The sequence below is a fragment of the Oreochromis niloticus genome, linkage group LG16, assembly GCF_001858045.2.
Source record: "Oreochromis niloticus isolate F11D_XX linkage group LG16, O_niloticus_UMD_NMBU, whole genome shotgun sequence".
In the NCBI taxonomy this organism is placed as follows: Eukaryota; Metazoa; Chordata; class Actinopteri; order Cichliformes; family Cichlidae; genus Oreochromis; species Oreochromis niloticus.
In genome coordinates, this window is record NC_031987.2 from 34,726,449 (window position 1) to 34,742,710 (window position 16,262).

At 43.8% G+C, this 16,262-nt stretch overlaps 1 protein-coding gene across 4 annotated transcripts; it reads right to left on the bottom strand.

The window, feature by feature from the left end:
- Positions 1-7,790: 7,790 nt before the first annotated feature.
- Positions 7,791-15,139, bottom strand: LOC109197339 (uncharacterized). 4 transcript variants are annotated; one of them, XR_003216985.1, is made up of 2 exons: positions 8,361-15,139; positions 7,791-7,948 (listed from the first exon to the last, which is right to left on the bottom strand). XR_003216985.1 is itself a non-coding variant. In XM_025904134.1 (2 exons), exon 2 carries the CDS (start codon positions 14,402-14,404, stop codon positions 8,546-8,548), a length of 5,859 nt encoding a protein of 1,952 aa, XP_025759919.1. In that variant the 5' UTR covers positions 14,405-14,599; positions 15,012-15,139; the 3' UTR covers positions 7,791-8,545. The 4 variants fall into 4 exon arrangements, 2 of the variants coding, with proteins under 2 accessions (XP_025759919.1, XP_025759918.1); XR_003216984.1 differs by having other exon boundaries at positions 8,121-15,139; XM_025904134.1 differs by having other exon boundaries at positions 7,791-14,599; positions 15,012-15,139.
- Positions 15,140-16,262: the final 1,123 nt, after the last annotated feature.

Genomic DNA, 16,262 nt, shown 5'->3' on the forward strand with positions numbered 1-16,262 from the left:
GGGCACAAAGAAATACTTTTCTTTCTTATTCTCATTTAAAATGTCTAGCTTTTATTAAATAATTATCTGAAGCTTACAACCAAAGTTTTTATCTGACGTAAAATGCATAGAAATCATACATATACCAAAGGACAGTGTACATCACTGTCACAGCATTCGGTTTAATTCAAAGGCTTTATGGCTTTAATACCTGGTGGGCTGGTCTCTAGTCAAAATACCCGGGCCCATTCTTTGTCCCAGTCCAGCCCTGGGCACGACACGCAGTGAATTAATCTGAGAAGGTGCATTAAAAAATAAATGGCCGGGCCAGCGGTGCACATCGCAAATTAGCTCGCATAGACACATTAGTTGTGCCGCTTCTTAATGACGGTATCTTAGCTAACAACCCCAACTACCAGATTCAACTTGTAATTGGCTAAAAATCACTGAGAGGGACGTTGCTAGCTGGCAGTTTTTTCAAGCGATGTTGAAATTTACACACTGCCACACCTTAAATGCTTCAGGAGCTGTCCGCTTAGCGCAGCATCAGCACCACGGAAATACATGGATACATCGGTAGACTCGAGACAGAATTCACAATGCATTTCGGAACTTTCAGGTGTATGGACCAGTGTTTTCTTTCCTGATCAAACCAGAAAGCTTTAATGAGCAGCTGGATTTGTCTCGCATTAACTGGCTGGACACAGAGGACATCGAAATGCAGCTGATTGAACTGAAAACCTCGACTCTGTGGGGGCCAAAGTTTACAGAACTACAGATGCAGCTGGAATCCACAGCTGTGCGTGTTCATGGAGCTGCATTTTCACCTGCTGGACATCACTACCTGACAAGTTTAACTGTGTTCAGAACATTGCAGAGGCCGTATTGACAGTATTTGGCTCTACATATCTGTGTGAGCAGATTTTCTCTCACATGAGTGTCCTCAGGTAGCCGTCTGAATGCTGGACACTCGGAGACTTGTGTCTCTGAGTGGGAGATGTGGAATAAGGAATATTTTACTGCTACTTATACTTATTATTGGCATTATCATTGTATTTCGGATCCGTGACAGAGACCAGAGATCACATTAACATTAGTATCTCTGTATTAACAGACATGCCATATTGGCACAGTTTATTTTTCTTATCATTGTTGTGAGGAGACCATAAATAGCATTTGCATTTTCTGTTGTACAGTTCATTTGCTGTTATGGATAAAAAGAGTCTTTTTTAGCTTCAAAATAGCTGATAACTATTCGCTGATAGCTGCCAACATCTGCGAACAAATATAACTCTATAAAGTTGTTCTATATCGTGTGTAACTGTTAATATAGAGCTATATTAAATTTATTGCTAATGCAATCATATGGCACATTGACTTCTGAGGAAATATTAAACGGCACTCATCATCAGAAAGGTTGCCGACCCCTGCTCTAGGAGGAAGTTGAACAATGATGAGCTGAAGGCCGTGATCTAAGCAACCAGAACTTGAAATGCAGCTGATCAGAGTCACAAGCCTCCAAACTCTGCTGCACTGACACAGAAATTCAGACAAGTTTACTTTTCAGCAGTTCAACATTTTTCTACAAGAACTCTCTTTCTCACTGATTGCAGGAAATGTTTGAATAATGTGAGATTTGATTATGAAGCATAATCAAAATTTAAACCAGAAAATTTTGAAATAATTTACTTGAAATAAAATACATATTGGATATATACAAGCTTAACTTTTTTCACTGGATTCAGTTTTTTCAGCTGTGGGTAAAGACAATTACATTCCTGTTTTCTGTTTCAGGGAAGAAACTCCAAATCTCTGTTGTCTTAATCTACTTTGAGTGAGCAGATTAAGCTGTTTGCAGATTGAAGCTGTTTCCACCTCCTACAGGTCTGTAGTTGTGGTGCAGCTGTCTTTGGATGTTGAACAGGCTCAGTTGTGTAAACTCCCCAAGTCTGGATCAAGCTATGTCTACGGTGGTTTAGGAGGGCCAAAAAGTCTTTGCTATATGTCGTTATGCACTGCTGGCTGGTGTTGTGCATTTTATCTGCTAATTTGAACTCAGACTATTTAGTCACTTTTAAATAAATAATTTGAATCTTAAATAAATTTGATATTACATAAAATCTTGTGTTTTGCAGGTAATGCTTCTAAAGAGACTAGTGATTCAGTCTTATGGTAAAGCTACAGCAGAGTAATCCGTTGTATTGAACACACTAAACGATGTATTGTCACGACTGGGGCAGCAGCCGTGTGAAGTGTGGAGAAGGACTCGAATGCAGCACTTACTTGAGAAGCAGGGAGATTTATTATAGAAGACAGAACACAAAGTGGGGAAGGCAAAGCAGAACTGAGGATAAACTAAACTGGGAAAACTAAACTATAGAACGGCAAACCTGAAACACAAGAGGAGAACTGCAGGGAGAGCACATAGTGGAGACACAGAGAGGTTCGCGGAGTAACGCAGAAACCAAGGGCGTAGATTTGGTTTTGGCATTGGTGGGGACGGATGATTCAACCACCGAACCCCGCCCTGTTTCTTTTTTTTCCTTTTTGTCTTTGCTTCTTGATAAAAAAGGAGAAATATACTTGCCTACATATACTATTCTACATGCTTTTAAACCATTTAAAATTACAATTCATAGTTTTATATGTGAATTATATAATGTTAAATTACTATTAAACAAATGACTGACTAAGTATTTTAGACTTTAGTTTACTTCAGCCATATTCCATATAAATCAGGTATCATACAAAAATAAAAATAGCTTCAAATACAGTCAAGACAATAAAAGAATATGACTTTAAGGACTTAACAACATTAGTTCAGTTATAGTGCACCAACATCTGTTATACATTAGCACTAAGGGAACACTGACTGACCTGCTGGTTTTTGTCCATAAAACTACTCATCTAAGATTAGCACAAAGTAAAAGATCTCTCAGCAAAATTATGCAACATTTTAGGCACTGTTGCCCCGATCAACTCAGTGAGCTGGGATGTTTTATTCTAAACATGAACTACTGTTACAGCAACAGACATGGACTACTGGTGCCCCACACAACAACTCAGTGTCCAATATGACATGGCAAGACGTTATTCATGGTTACATACAATTTTAGACTGGTGTGGGCCAAAGCCTCGCACATACTTGCCAACCTTGAGACCTCAGAATTAGGGAGACATTCAAAAGGGCTGTTGGGCATTGTAAAACTTGAATTTTACAATGTTTATTTATCGGATAAAATAAGTTAAATGTCACTGTTATTATTGTCCGGCCAGAAACAGGCCGGGGGTGTCCAAATTCAGAGGCTGCGTCCACCTGAGGACCAGGTGTTGTCCCAAAAACTGATTGCTTGTATTTAAACTGCTATAAATAACTTGTTGGTCTATAATATGTGTCTAATATATCCCTCATGAATTATGTCAAGTCATCTTGAGCAACAAACAACATTCCTGTAACAAGGTAGAAGCTGCAATCAGTTTTTGGCAGTGACTTTTATGTATCCTTTATTTATGCAGTTAAAAAAATTCTTGTTTACTTTAAAAATGTTTCTCTTAAGAGTAGTATGGCCAAGAGGACAGCTGAAATTGCAACAAATGCAAAAATAGTTCTGTAAATATATTTTAGGTGGACAAAAGGGAGTTGATTGATTATAATGTAAGTACAATAACACAGATATTTGAAGTTTACACAGCTACATTCTCGCCTGAAAGTATGTTAAAAGTTTATTTTGCGACCCAGAAAGAGTAATAAGAGTAATATTAAAACTAAGTAGCTGCAGTAGTAGTAGCCATTGCTGGAAACTGGAATTGGCTGAGCCAATCTGGGATATGGTTTTTCAATTTTGTTGTCCGGGTGGAAAATCAGGAGAAATTCGGGAGAATGGTGGCTCCGGAAGATTGTCGGGAGAAGCACTGAAATTCGGGATTCTCCCGGAAAAATCGGGAGTGTTGGCATGTATGGCGTAGCATAGCCTGTAACGTTATTATGACGGACACATTTTATGAGTGAACTTGACTTTAAGTGACTTACAGGTTCCTTTGAAAAATACTTTCTTATATCCAGGTTCTTCCTTTTTCCTCGTCTCCTCCTTGCAGGTCCTCGCAGCGCAGGATTGTCACTGCTAAAACTAAACAGAGCTCCCTGAAAGGCACAGCCAATCACATTGGCCGTATTTGTCACATGAGGCAGGACTCCAGTAGAGAACGTAATTTAACTCTTTCTGCACCGCTGGGTGAATGAGACGTTGACAGATCGTTTTTTTTTTTCTTTTTATCGGTTTTGTTTTTCTTTACTCGAAGAGATCAAATTATTGGTGGTGACAATTCAATAATCGCTGGATATTGGTGGGGACATGTCCCTTCCGTCCATGCCAAATCTACGCCCTTGGCAGAAACACAGGGTAACACGGAGGATGAACAGAGATGACGCGACAAGGAACAGAGGCAGACACACACTATAAATACACAGAGGGACACTGGGAAATCACACACAGGTGGGAGACACAGCTGGACCTGATTAACCTGACGAGACAGGGGAACACTAACACCAGGGACCAACAGAGGGAGCACAAACCCTGAAACCCAGTATCCAAAACCCCAAAACACAAACCATCACAAAACAGCCCACAAATAATAATAATAGCAACAACAATAAATACACCAAACACAAAATCACTGAGTCACAGACTCAGGACCATGACATGTATATTTGGTTGCACGAAGCAAGCTCTATTCACTTTAAAGACATCACATGAAACGAGGAATGTTAGAGTTAGTTCAGAGTTACAGAGTGCACCAACAGAGTCTGCCACACAAACTTTCAGCCATCACAGCCATGCAGAATGAAGCTGAATCCATCAAAGAATAACACATCTGCAAACACTGCTGTCTGCAGATCTCAGTTATGTTATGAATGTTCCAGCTGCACCTCTTCCCTTTCCACCCACACTGCTGTCTCTAATAGCTTGTGAAATGAGCTGTATCAGGTGAGTCTTGTTGATCGTTGCTGCTGTTTCTCGCCTGCTTTTCTTGATTTTTCCTCAGAATTATGCAGTCCAATCTGCTGCTGCTCTTTCTGGGTCAGCCTGCGCACCATCTGTTCTCAGTCACGAGCTCTCCATTTTTTAACTTTTTGACAATACACCAACTGTGTAGGATTGAGTTGTTTTGCTGGTCTGATGAATGGTGCAGCCTTCTTTGTCCCAACAAACGATGCATGACCTTTTCTCTGACCTCACCTCACTTGTCTCTGCCTTTTGTGCACTTACAACAAACAAGTTATTCGTAATGGACGTGTAGAGACAATTAAGCTCAGACAGTTACCCCGAGAAGGTGTAACAGTCACACGAGGGACATGTCACACGTTTTTCACAATACTTTTTGTTGACATTTAGATAAGTATGAGTCCCTTAAGAGATGATTCAGTTAAATTTATTAGAAAATACCTGCTTGGAGTTACTCTTTATGTGCTTCTACAGGTGTCAGTTTATTCAACACTTAAAGACATTCCCCTCTGCACGGCTCATGAAAGCTTTTTGAAAGTTAAAGTAGAGCTATTATGCTTTTGTCTGTCATCTTTATGCTGCTACAGTGGCAAATGTTCATATTAAACATGGACAAGTTTAATGTTTCTGCTATTCTTCTGGCTGCTCTTAACATTCAGTTAAGTTAACATTTTGTGCTCTTGACTCTCCATGATGCCAGTGAGAATAGACATATTTCAAAATAAAGGCAGCTTAAGTGAATTGCAAATATGGAAAACTCCTGTAGCTCAAGAAAATGAAGCAGAGAGCCAGACAGGTTACCCTTTAAATAAATCCTACTGTTTCTGGGCCCATTGCATATATCCTGCTCTGTTTCTTAGTAAAAGAAGTCAGAAAGTGAAGCCTGGAGTGACGTTCATGGTGAACCAGTCAAAGCGAACTTTCAGAAAATGTAACAATTAGTGTTACCATGACTATCAAAATGAGTCTACAAAATAAATCAACCAGTATTTGCATTTCAGGTAAGTTTTCAGTTATTCAGAGCAATGAAATAGGAAAGAAGATCACCTAAAGGTTCAGGGCTTTACACCTCCAGCAGGCTTTGTTGCATTCTGCTACTGTGTTGAACCCAAGCCTTGAAAGGCAACTGAAAAACTGCAAGTACAACTTTGAACTATATATATAATTTGTCATTAAATTACTGCTGTGCTGTTACAGTGTTTATCATGCACTGCACTGCACATTTCATGCTTCTCAAAGACAAACTCAAACTTTATATAAAGTGGCAGTTTAAAAAAACAGTTCTGCCTACAGCATCAACTTCCTCATGACTTTTTCATAAACACTGTTTAATTGTTCAAGTCCAACTCTTAGACAGGTCAGACTGATAGGCCTGAGGTGACAGCTGCTTCATCAGTAGTTCATGTTCTGTCGGTCTTCATCAGGAAAGCACCAAATGGTCTCAGTTAGAATGATGTTAAATGTAATTCATATTCACGCATCTTTTTCCTCAGTGGTTATCAAAGAGCTCATCCAGTTTCTCTTTGTGCCCATTCTAACACTGCTGATGACAACAGTGTCTGAAACTGCACACCTCCTCCTGAGGGCAGCAGCATTATTGTCCCACTGCTGACAGTTTGTGCTTTGCTGACGTGCCCAGTGCATTTGTTTCTCATAGACCGACTGTACCAGATGAACTGCTGATATTGAACCTATGTTATTTTAACAGGTCATTTAATTGCTAGTTTTATATTTTCAGTAAGTTGTTGAGTTTCAGTTCTACTGCTGCTGATCTTGGACTTAATATGATTTTTTAGCGCAGCCAACATGTTTTGTCCTTTTTGACAGAGAGGTGTAAATATTTTGTGTTGCACTTTATCAGTTTTATTTTTATTTTTCAATGCTCAAATTTTAATTTAAATACATTCTACTCTTCTACATGTTGTGCATCTGCTTTTAAACAGTCTGGGTGGGTCTCTTTTGCCTTATTGGACTTTTAATATGCTGCTAATGCAAATCCAGTGAACTGTGTGATCCAAGCATGTGTGATTTATGGTGTCAGTTTGTATTTGCATAGAAACTTCATACTTTTTGCTTCCAATCACCTAGCTGTATAAGTATTAAAATTTAGTCCTTGAATAATTCTACATGATGATCACTGCAGATCTTTGTATGATTTAAGATTTGAATGTCAAATGATTCAAATGATTGAAAACATGCACACTTTAGTTGAAGGTAAATCTAGGCGGAGCAGAACTTTAAACCTTTTGCTGTGATATTCACAGGTATCAGCAGGGTGATAGACTGTGTATTACAAACAGCTGGAAGTTGTATGTATGCAGCTCAACAACTGAAATGTCACTTTGGCTTATCAGGTGTGCACCTCCTGTCACAAATGTATCACTGAACTAGGTCACTGAAACTGAACTGGGCCTTCAGAAAGGTACGATAAAAAAAACGGAGCCCCAGTGAATTCACTTCTATTTTCTCTTTTCTACAGCATGTCTGCTAAAAGCAAACTCCAGTATGTCAGCCATGCTCAAACTGTACAATATTAACAACTTACATCCCACACACCACAGTCAGAAAAATGCTTCAGTCAAACCGGGTCTAAAACAAACGTCAGTATAATGTAAATAAAATATATATACAAAAATAGAAATAGGCATTAATTCACCGTGAATATAAAGGCAGAAATGTCTTAGATTAATGTCTTTTGCTTGTCTGCATTATAACTGCTCAACGATAATATGAAAAGTTTGACCCCTGAAACTGATCTGATGACCTTCATAGTCTTCTTACTAACAGCAGCACTCTACTGCACCTGTTTAGAAGGGTTAAGGAAATCTGAGCTGGCAGCAATCACTTCAGAGTGTCGGGTCAGAACACTTGCAAATGTTCAGATGTGGGAAGAACAAACAGGCAGAGTCCAGGAATAAAGTTCTCAGTCTTTGTATTGTGTGTGTGTGTGTGTGTGTGTGTGGTTTCTGCAGACAAAGCATAATGATACAAATCACTTAGAAATCAAATTACATAATAAACATAAAGATACAACTGAGGTGTACTCAAGTACAGTGTATAACTAAATAAACTGACATTATACTTCAGACTGGTTACATAAACTTAAAGTCAGACATTATGCATTAACACACCACGTACAACTATGCACTGAAGGCAACTTTACATTGGTTCATCATCTGTTACACAGAGCACAGAATCAACAACATGATAACAACGAATCTCCCTGCTAGCAGCTAATTAGCGAACAAATCTGTTATGCTAGCGAACTGCCACTGATACATAACATCACTTAAACAGAAGCAGAAACTGCTGGTAAGTCATCAAATACGCTCATGGCTGAACCCCAACGTAACTGAGTGAAGTAAAACATTAACTTACGGTCTTATGAACGCACACACTGCCCGTTGTTCGGCTGCCGTTTGTCTCTGAACTAAAGCTGCGGACATGCGCACCCATGGTGCATTCAGGGGGCATAGGGAATCCCATACACAAACCTAACCCTTTTGTACAGCCGCCCCCAAATTTGGTGTACAAATTTGACCTTGGTGGAATGTCCTCTGCACCTAAGCAGAATCCTGGGGTAGAACAGGCAACCTGATGAGCCGTGCCACTGGGCGAGTGTAAGTTCGGTCCTTTACTTGAACGACTGCAGCTCTGACACGATCATCAGCCCCTGGTAAGATAGTTTTCACAGTTCCTATTTGCCAGAGCGCTCGTGGGGTCTGCTGATCAACAATGAGAACTACAGATCCAACTGCAATGTTGTCTGTTTCCTTGTGCCATTTCTGCCGTGGTTGCAAGGTGGGCATAAAATGCCGTAAGAAGTGCTTCCAGAATTGGTCAGTCAGGACTTGAGTGTGTCTCCACCTCTTACGACTGAGCAGCTCGGATTCTGGATAGAACACTTGGGGTAGAGAGCAATCTGGCCGCCCCATCAACAAAGAGTAGGGCGTGATGGGATCTGGGTCTGCGATGTCTGAAGAAACATAACCCAAAGGCCTGGAGTTGAGTATACTCTCCACCTCAAGCAGGACAGTCCTCAGCACTTCCTCTGACACTATCTGCGCTCCCAACGTGGTGCGCAGGGCGGTTTTCACAGATCGCACCTCTCTCTCCCAAGACCCACCAAAGTGTGGAGCACTAGGGGGATTGAAAGAGAATCGGATCTGTTCTGCCGCCAGTTGCTGTCTAAGATCTGGTGTGAGGGCAGTGAATGCTTCTTGTAGTTCCTTACTTGCACCTCGAAAGTTGGTACCCTGGTCTGAAAGGAGTTCAAACGGCTTCCCTCTACGGGCTATGAACCGTCTGAGTGACATCAAGAAGGAGTCAACATCCATGTTTACCAGCAGATCCAGGTGAACTGCTCGAGTAGTAAGACACTTGAAAAGGATGCCCCACCTTTTTTCTGTGCGCCGACCCACTTTAATGAGCATAGGGCCGAAACAGTCCATTCCAGTTGAATAGAAAGCAGGTCGGAAGAGCCTCAAACTTGAGGGCGGCAAATCTGCCATTTTCGGGACTTCTGGTTGACCTCTCCACTTCTTGCATTCGGGACAGTAATGCTGATGTCTTCTGACTGCCTCTCTCCCCCTTAAGATCCAGTATTTCCGGCGCAACTCAGCGAAAACACGTTCAGCTCCCGGGTGGTTGAGCTTATTGTCACATCGCTGGATTAGAAGCTTCGTAACTGGGTGAGCGAGCTCTAGAAGTACAGGGTGTAGTACCTCAGGGCTCAGGCCTTCACATCTGCGGAGTCGACCTCCAACTCTAATCAAGTCAGAAGCCTTGTCATACTCAGGAGCGAGGGTAATTAGCCTGCTACTGGATGGAATCAGCTTCTCTGATTTAAGCAATGTGAATTCTTTCGGGAAGCTCTCCATCTGAGAATGTCTAAGTAGGGCCAGCTCTGCCCTTCGAAAATCATCAGCATCAGGGTGACTGGTGTCCGTAGCCGCCCCGTGCATCAATTGAGCAGTGGCTTTCAGAAGTTCCTCATACGTGCTGAACTGTTTGACGTCAGGTATCGCTGGACTAGCGGATCCAGTAAGCAGACCACAGAACACTGGCTTCTTCAGCTCATCCACTTCCTCCTTAGCTTCTCCCACCGGTGCTTGTGGCCAAAGGCTGGGTGGCAGCTGAAGAAATGGTGGCCCCCGGCTCCATCGATTCTCACCAGCAAGCTGAGCCACAGTTTTCCCTCTCGTGATACCGTCTGCTGGATTGGTTCCTGAGTCCACGTACCGCCAAGAGGCTCCAGCAGAGAGTTCTTGTACCTCTGCAACTCTGGTTCCCACAAAGACTTTATATCTGCATGAATCTGAATGGAGCCAGTTAAGCACTGTAGTCGAGTCTGTCCAGAACACCACATCTTGGATGTCAAGGGTCAGTTCTTTCTTCAGAACAGAAGCCAGCTGTGCTCCTGTAAGGGCTCCACACAACTCTAGCCTTGGAATTGAGAGTTGCTTCTTGGGTGCAACTCTCGACCTTGCAGCCAAAAAAGCCACCTGGACCTTTCCTTCCCCTTGGTCGGTGCGTAGATATGCCACAGACCCATAGGCACGCTCAGAGGCATCACAGAACACATGAAGGCTTCGATGGCTCTTACTACAATCCGAGTGTGGGTCAGTGTAGCATCTCGGCAGTGTTATCTGTGAGAGCTGGCCAAGTTCACTTTCCCACAAACGCCAGGCATGGAGCAGATTCTCAGGTAAGTGAGGATCATCCCATCCTCTTTTCTTGTCCCAGAGGTGTTGCACGATGACCTTTGCTCTGGTTGTATATGGAATAAGAAACCCGAGAGGATCATACTGCTGGGCGAGCAGCCGATAAATGTTGCGCATTGTTGGCTCTGAACTGACGCTCTGCTGATGCTTGTACCGGAGTGCATCACTCTTACAGTGCCATACGAGCCCTAGAGTGCGCTCTTGAGGATCGGCTGACTCCTGGGAGAGCCAGAGAACGCTACCCTCTGACTGGGACTCAACTGGTAGGTGGCTGATGACCGTGTGGACATTGCTAGCCCATTGTCGTAGTTCAAATCCACCCTCCAAGAGGAGAGACTGCAGGCGATCCACCAACTTCTTGGCTTGGCCTTCTGATGGGAGGCTCTGCAAACAGTTGTCAACATAGAAATTACGTTCTATGGACAGACGAGCATCCTCCCCTGGCTCAGTGTGTTTGTGGACATGGTGTTGAAGTGCAAAGGTAGCGCAGCACGGACTGCATGTAGTCCCAAAGGGAAGCACCTGCCACTGGTAGATGGTGGGTTTTTCGTCTACCTCCATGTCTCGCCACAGGAAACAGAGAAAGCGTTTGTCCTCATCTAGCAGACGGACCTGATGGAACATCCCCTTTATGTCACTGCTGAAGGCGACTGGGTGTTCCCTGAACCTGAGAAGGACTCCCAACAGGCTAGCTCCCAGTGTAGGCCCTGGAAGAAGGCAGTCGTTCAGGCTCTGACCCTTGTAGGTGAAGGAACAGTTGAACACTATCCTGTCCTTCCCGTTGTGGTGCACCATGTGATGGGGGATAAACCACGAACAGTTACACACTGCGGCCTCTTCCGGTGCAACAGCTGTGACGAAGCCAGCCTGCAGCAGTTTTTGGATTTCCAGAGAGTAGGCAGCTGCCTTCTGTGGTTCTCTGGCAAGTCGTTTCTCTGTACCACGAAGCTGGGCCAAAACTGCCTCTGGTGTAGCACAAAGTGGGGGAAGATTCTTCTTCCACAGTAGTGGGGTGGCGTAGCGGTTTACTCCATCAATTGTTACTCGAATTGTCCGTTCTTCAAGTCTCTGAATGGCCTCAGCGTCTTGCCGGGACCTGGTAATGAGTCGTTCACTCCGGTATGGCAAGATTTCCATCTTCCAGAGTCTCTCAACATGGCTGAAGAGCTCAGCTTCTGGTGAGGCCCCAGAGGTGAAGAGACACTGCTGTGGGGTTAGCCGCTGACGTAGGAATCTCGATGGACCCTGCAAAGTCCATCCAAGTCGGGTGTGCACAGCTGCTGGTCCACCTGGAGGGCCTAGACGTACTGGCTCCACAGGAGTGAGAAGATGTGGATTATCCGACCCAATAAGCAGAAGGGGCTGTACTTCCTTTATGTCTGGCAGTGGCAGGTGCTTAAGGTGACGGTACCGCTCCTGTAATGCTCTTATTGGGTAACTATGGCGTGCTAGGCCAAGTTCCTTTGCTGTGAAGGCTCGGTGGATCTGGAAGGACTTGTTAGGCTGTGAGGCAGGAGAAATGGAGAATGACACAGCGGCACCATGGATGGTACAGCTATCTTGACGGACAGTGCGGAGTGCTAGGTCTTCAGCTTCCCCATGCAGCCCCAAGCGATCAGCTGCTTCATGCAGAAGTATGGTACGCTCTGAACCATCATCCAGTATAGCATAGGTTTCAACCATCTTGGTACTGCTCCTAATGATGACACGACTTAGCTTGAGTAGCACCTGACTGCTATTGGTTTGCCGGTCTACGTACAGTGTCTCAGAAGTGGAGCTTACTAAGCACGTGCTTTCCTCTGGTGCACTGGTTGAATCAGAGGCTGTAGCATCTGGGCTGGTATTGACATCATGAAGAACTTCCAGATGTCGCCGCCCACATGGTTTACACTTGGCTTTGAGGTTACACTTAGCTGCTTGATGATCACGGGCGCATCGCCAGCACCTCTTATTCACCTTAATCCACTCTGTCTTCTGCTCCTTCGACAAGAGTTTGAAGTTACTGCACTGATTCAGGTAATGCTGCACCGTATTACAGAATGGGCAGTACTTCTTGGGCCTTTCTTGTGTCGCTGCCATGTCACCTTCCATCTTTCTCCTGGGCTCACTACCATGGAGAATGGTGGTAGCCTTCTGAAACTTATGCTCAGGACGTCTCTCCTTCCGTGAAACTTGCCTCTCCCTATCGGAGTGGTCACAGTATTGGTCTCCAATTACCTGGACACGCACCTCATACTCGAGCCATTCAGCCAGATCAAGCAGTGTTGGTATAGGAGTGTTGAGGGGATTAACAAATCTCTGGAAATTTGCTCTTAGGTCATAAGGTAACTTAGCTAAGAGGCGAGATACATGTGAGCCACACCTCAACTCTGTCCGACCTTGTTCTCCCAACTGGTGTAGCATCCCCACTAGCGCACAGACTTGGAGGGCAAAAGACTTGAAGGCTCTGATGTCACCACTCCTAATGTTGGGTCCATCCATCAGTTTGGTAATCCTTTTTAAGGCCAGATGTTGAGGTTGCCCATACATTTCTGTAAGTGCTCTCATGGTGTCAGCAAATGGGAATGGACTGTTACTGTATGAGTCAGCTACAAGTAGTGCATCTTCACACTTAAGGTGATCTGTCAAGATCTGGAACTTGAAGTGTTCAGGAGCATCAAGTGGAAGTATGTTATCTAGAGCTAACTTTAATCTTGCAAACTCACGTGGGTCCTCGTGCACAAAGTCAGGGATCGTTGGTTGAGGTCCACGATAAGTCTCTATTGGTTGGGCTCTGCTGAGAGAGAGTGGTGTCTGAGGGCACCCACCTGGTTGCAGACGATCGGGTGGACACTGTCGGCGGTCATCTGGGTAGTTACCACAGCGCCTGTACGGATGACTCGAATCCTGATACCCATATCCATAAGGAGAACGATAGTGACTGTCAGGGCAGCTTGGGTGACCAGGGGTAGGATACCTGTCATCTTGTCTGTAGTATGGGTCATCTTCAGAGCCGGCCCCTAGCCTTGGCAATCTAGGAGAAGTGGCAGGCTGACTGTAGTTCCTGTGGCGACGAGCATACACCTCATCAACCCTTCTTTGTCCTGCATAATACGGTGACCGTCCCCTTGCTGCTGAAGCTTGAAGTGAAGGGGGCCTCTCACCTGGTGTCATTGGTGGAAGAAAATCTTGAGATTCAGGGCATGAGTCGACCGAAGGTGATGGTGACTGTGCGCTGCACTCCCTGTCAAGATCTGCTTCATTTAGACTGTGCGTGAGCTCCTCGATCAGGCCCTGCTGGCTGTCCTTTGGATGTTGAGACTCATCCCCAAATGGCACCTGTGGAGCACTTTCAGGCTGATGTGGGCTCTTCTGCCCTCTGATTGGCACCAGCTTACTAGTGTGGGCAGGTGTGGTTGATGTCACATCCTCACAATGTCCAGACCGTGTCGTGGCATGCTGTGGAGCTAGTACAGGAGAGCTAGAGATCAGTTCTGTCAGGCGTTGCACATCTAGTCGGAGCTGATTGTGTTCCTCTTTCATATGATGAATATATTGGAGAATTTCAGGATGAGTAGAATGCTTGCCCTGATCATCATAAGAGAGTCGGTTCTTAGCGAAGTCGTCCACTTCATAATTCTGGAGGTATGATGGCAGCTTGCTATGTCTGCGTGGGCGGTCAGACTCTCTGTATGGATATCGGTCTTCCATCCTGAACATATAAGGCTGAAGCAGTTGCTCTCATCCGGCTCGAAGGACCAAATGTTTAGAAGGGTTAAGGAAATCTGAGCTGGCAGCAATCACTTCAGAGTGTCGGGTCAGAACACTTGCAAATGTTCAGATGTGGGAAGAACAAACAGGCAGAGTCCAGGAATAAAGTTCTCAGTCTTTGTATTGTGTGTGTGTGTGTGGTTTCTGCAGACAAAGCATAATGATACAAATCACTTAGAAATCAAATTACATAATAAACATAAAGATACAACTGAGGTGTACTCAAGTACAGTGTATAACTAAATAAACTGACATTATACTTCAGACTGGTTACATAAACTTAAAGTCAGACATTATGCATTAACACACCACGTACAACTATGCACTGAAGGCAACTTTACATTGGTTCATCATCTGTTACACAGAGCACAGAATCAACAACATGATAACAACGAATCTCCCTGCTAGCAGCTAATTAGCGAACAAATCTGTTATGCTAGCGAACTGCCACTGATACATAACATCACTTAAACAGAAGCAGAAACTGCTGGTAAGTCATCAAATACGCTCATGGCTGAACCCCAACGTAACTGAGTGAAGTAAAACATTAACTTACGGTCTTATGAACGCACACACTGCCCGTTGTTCGGCTGCCGTTTGTCTCTGAACTAAAGCTGCGGACATGCGCACCCATGGTGCATTCAGGGGGCATAGGGAATCCCATACACAAACCTAACCCTTTTGTACAGCACCAGCAATGCACCAAAGGTTAGAAAAAAAGAGCCAAACGTTTTTAAATCTGAATTTGAATCTCTTGGGGATTTAAAATGACTTATACATACATGCTGCAGCAGGTTACACTGCAGCAGAGCACAGTCAGTGTCTAATATGATGACTTCCTCTTGAAAATTCTTGAATTCTTGAAAACAATGATAATCATAGATATAGATATATAGATCTACACTACCGGTCTAAAGTTTGGACACACCTTCTCAATTTAATGGTTTTTCTTTATTTTTTACTTCTTTCTATATCGTAGATACAAACTGAAGACATCAAATATATGAAGCAAGATTTATGTAATTATGTATGATGAATGATAAAAAACTCTAAATATGTTTTATATTTTAGATTCCACCCTTTGCTTTGTTGATAGCGCTGCAAACCCTCGGCCTTCTCTCAGTGAGCTTCATGATGTCGTCACCTGACATGGTTTCACCTCACAGGTGAGCCTGTCAGGGTTCATTTGTGGAATTTCTTTCCTTCTTAATGACGTTGGGACCATCAGTTGTGCAGCAGTCAGGTTGGTGCACAGCTGACAGCTCTATTTGACAACTGTTAGAATTCATATTATGGCAAGAACCAATCAGCTAAGTGAAGAGAAACAACAGCCCATCATTACTTTAAGAACTGAAGGTCAGTCAGTCTGGAACATTGGTAAAACTCTGAATGTGAAGGCAAAGTCAGATTTGAGCTGATAGGAAGGCAACAAGGTATGTGAAGGGGCACCTTTCAAAGCACAGCACATTTGACCTTAAGCAGGTGGGCTACAGCAACAGAAGACCACACCTGGGTCCACACCTGTCAGCTAAGGACAGGAAACTCCCTAAAACTAGACATCAGTCCCCACCTCTAGTCACCAGACCTCAGTGTAGTAGAGCATCCTTGGGATGTGTTTGAAAGGGAAATGTGGATGAGCAGCTGTGACCCAAGACTGAAAGGCTTCAAATTTCCCTCTAGTTTGGGTTATCACATCCCCATGGAAGTCCTGATGAACGCTCTCAGAGTCCTTTTGATCTGGTACAGGTAGAATCCAGGTGTGAGCCACTGAGTGAAGGCTTTCTTGTAGTAAGTCCAGGACGTGCAC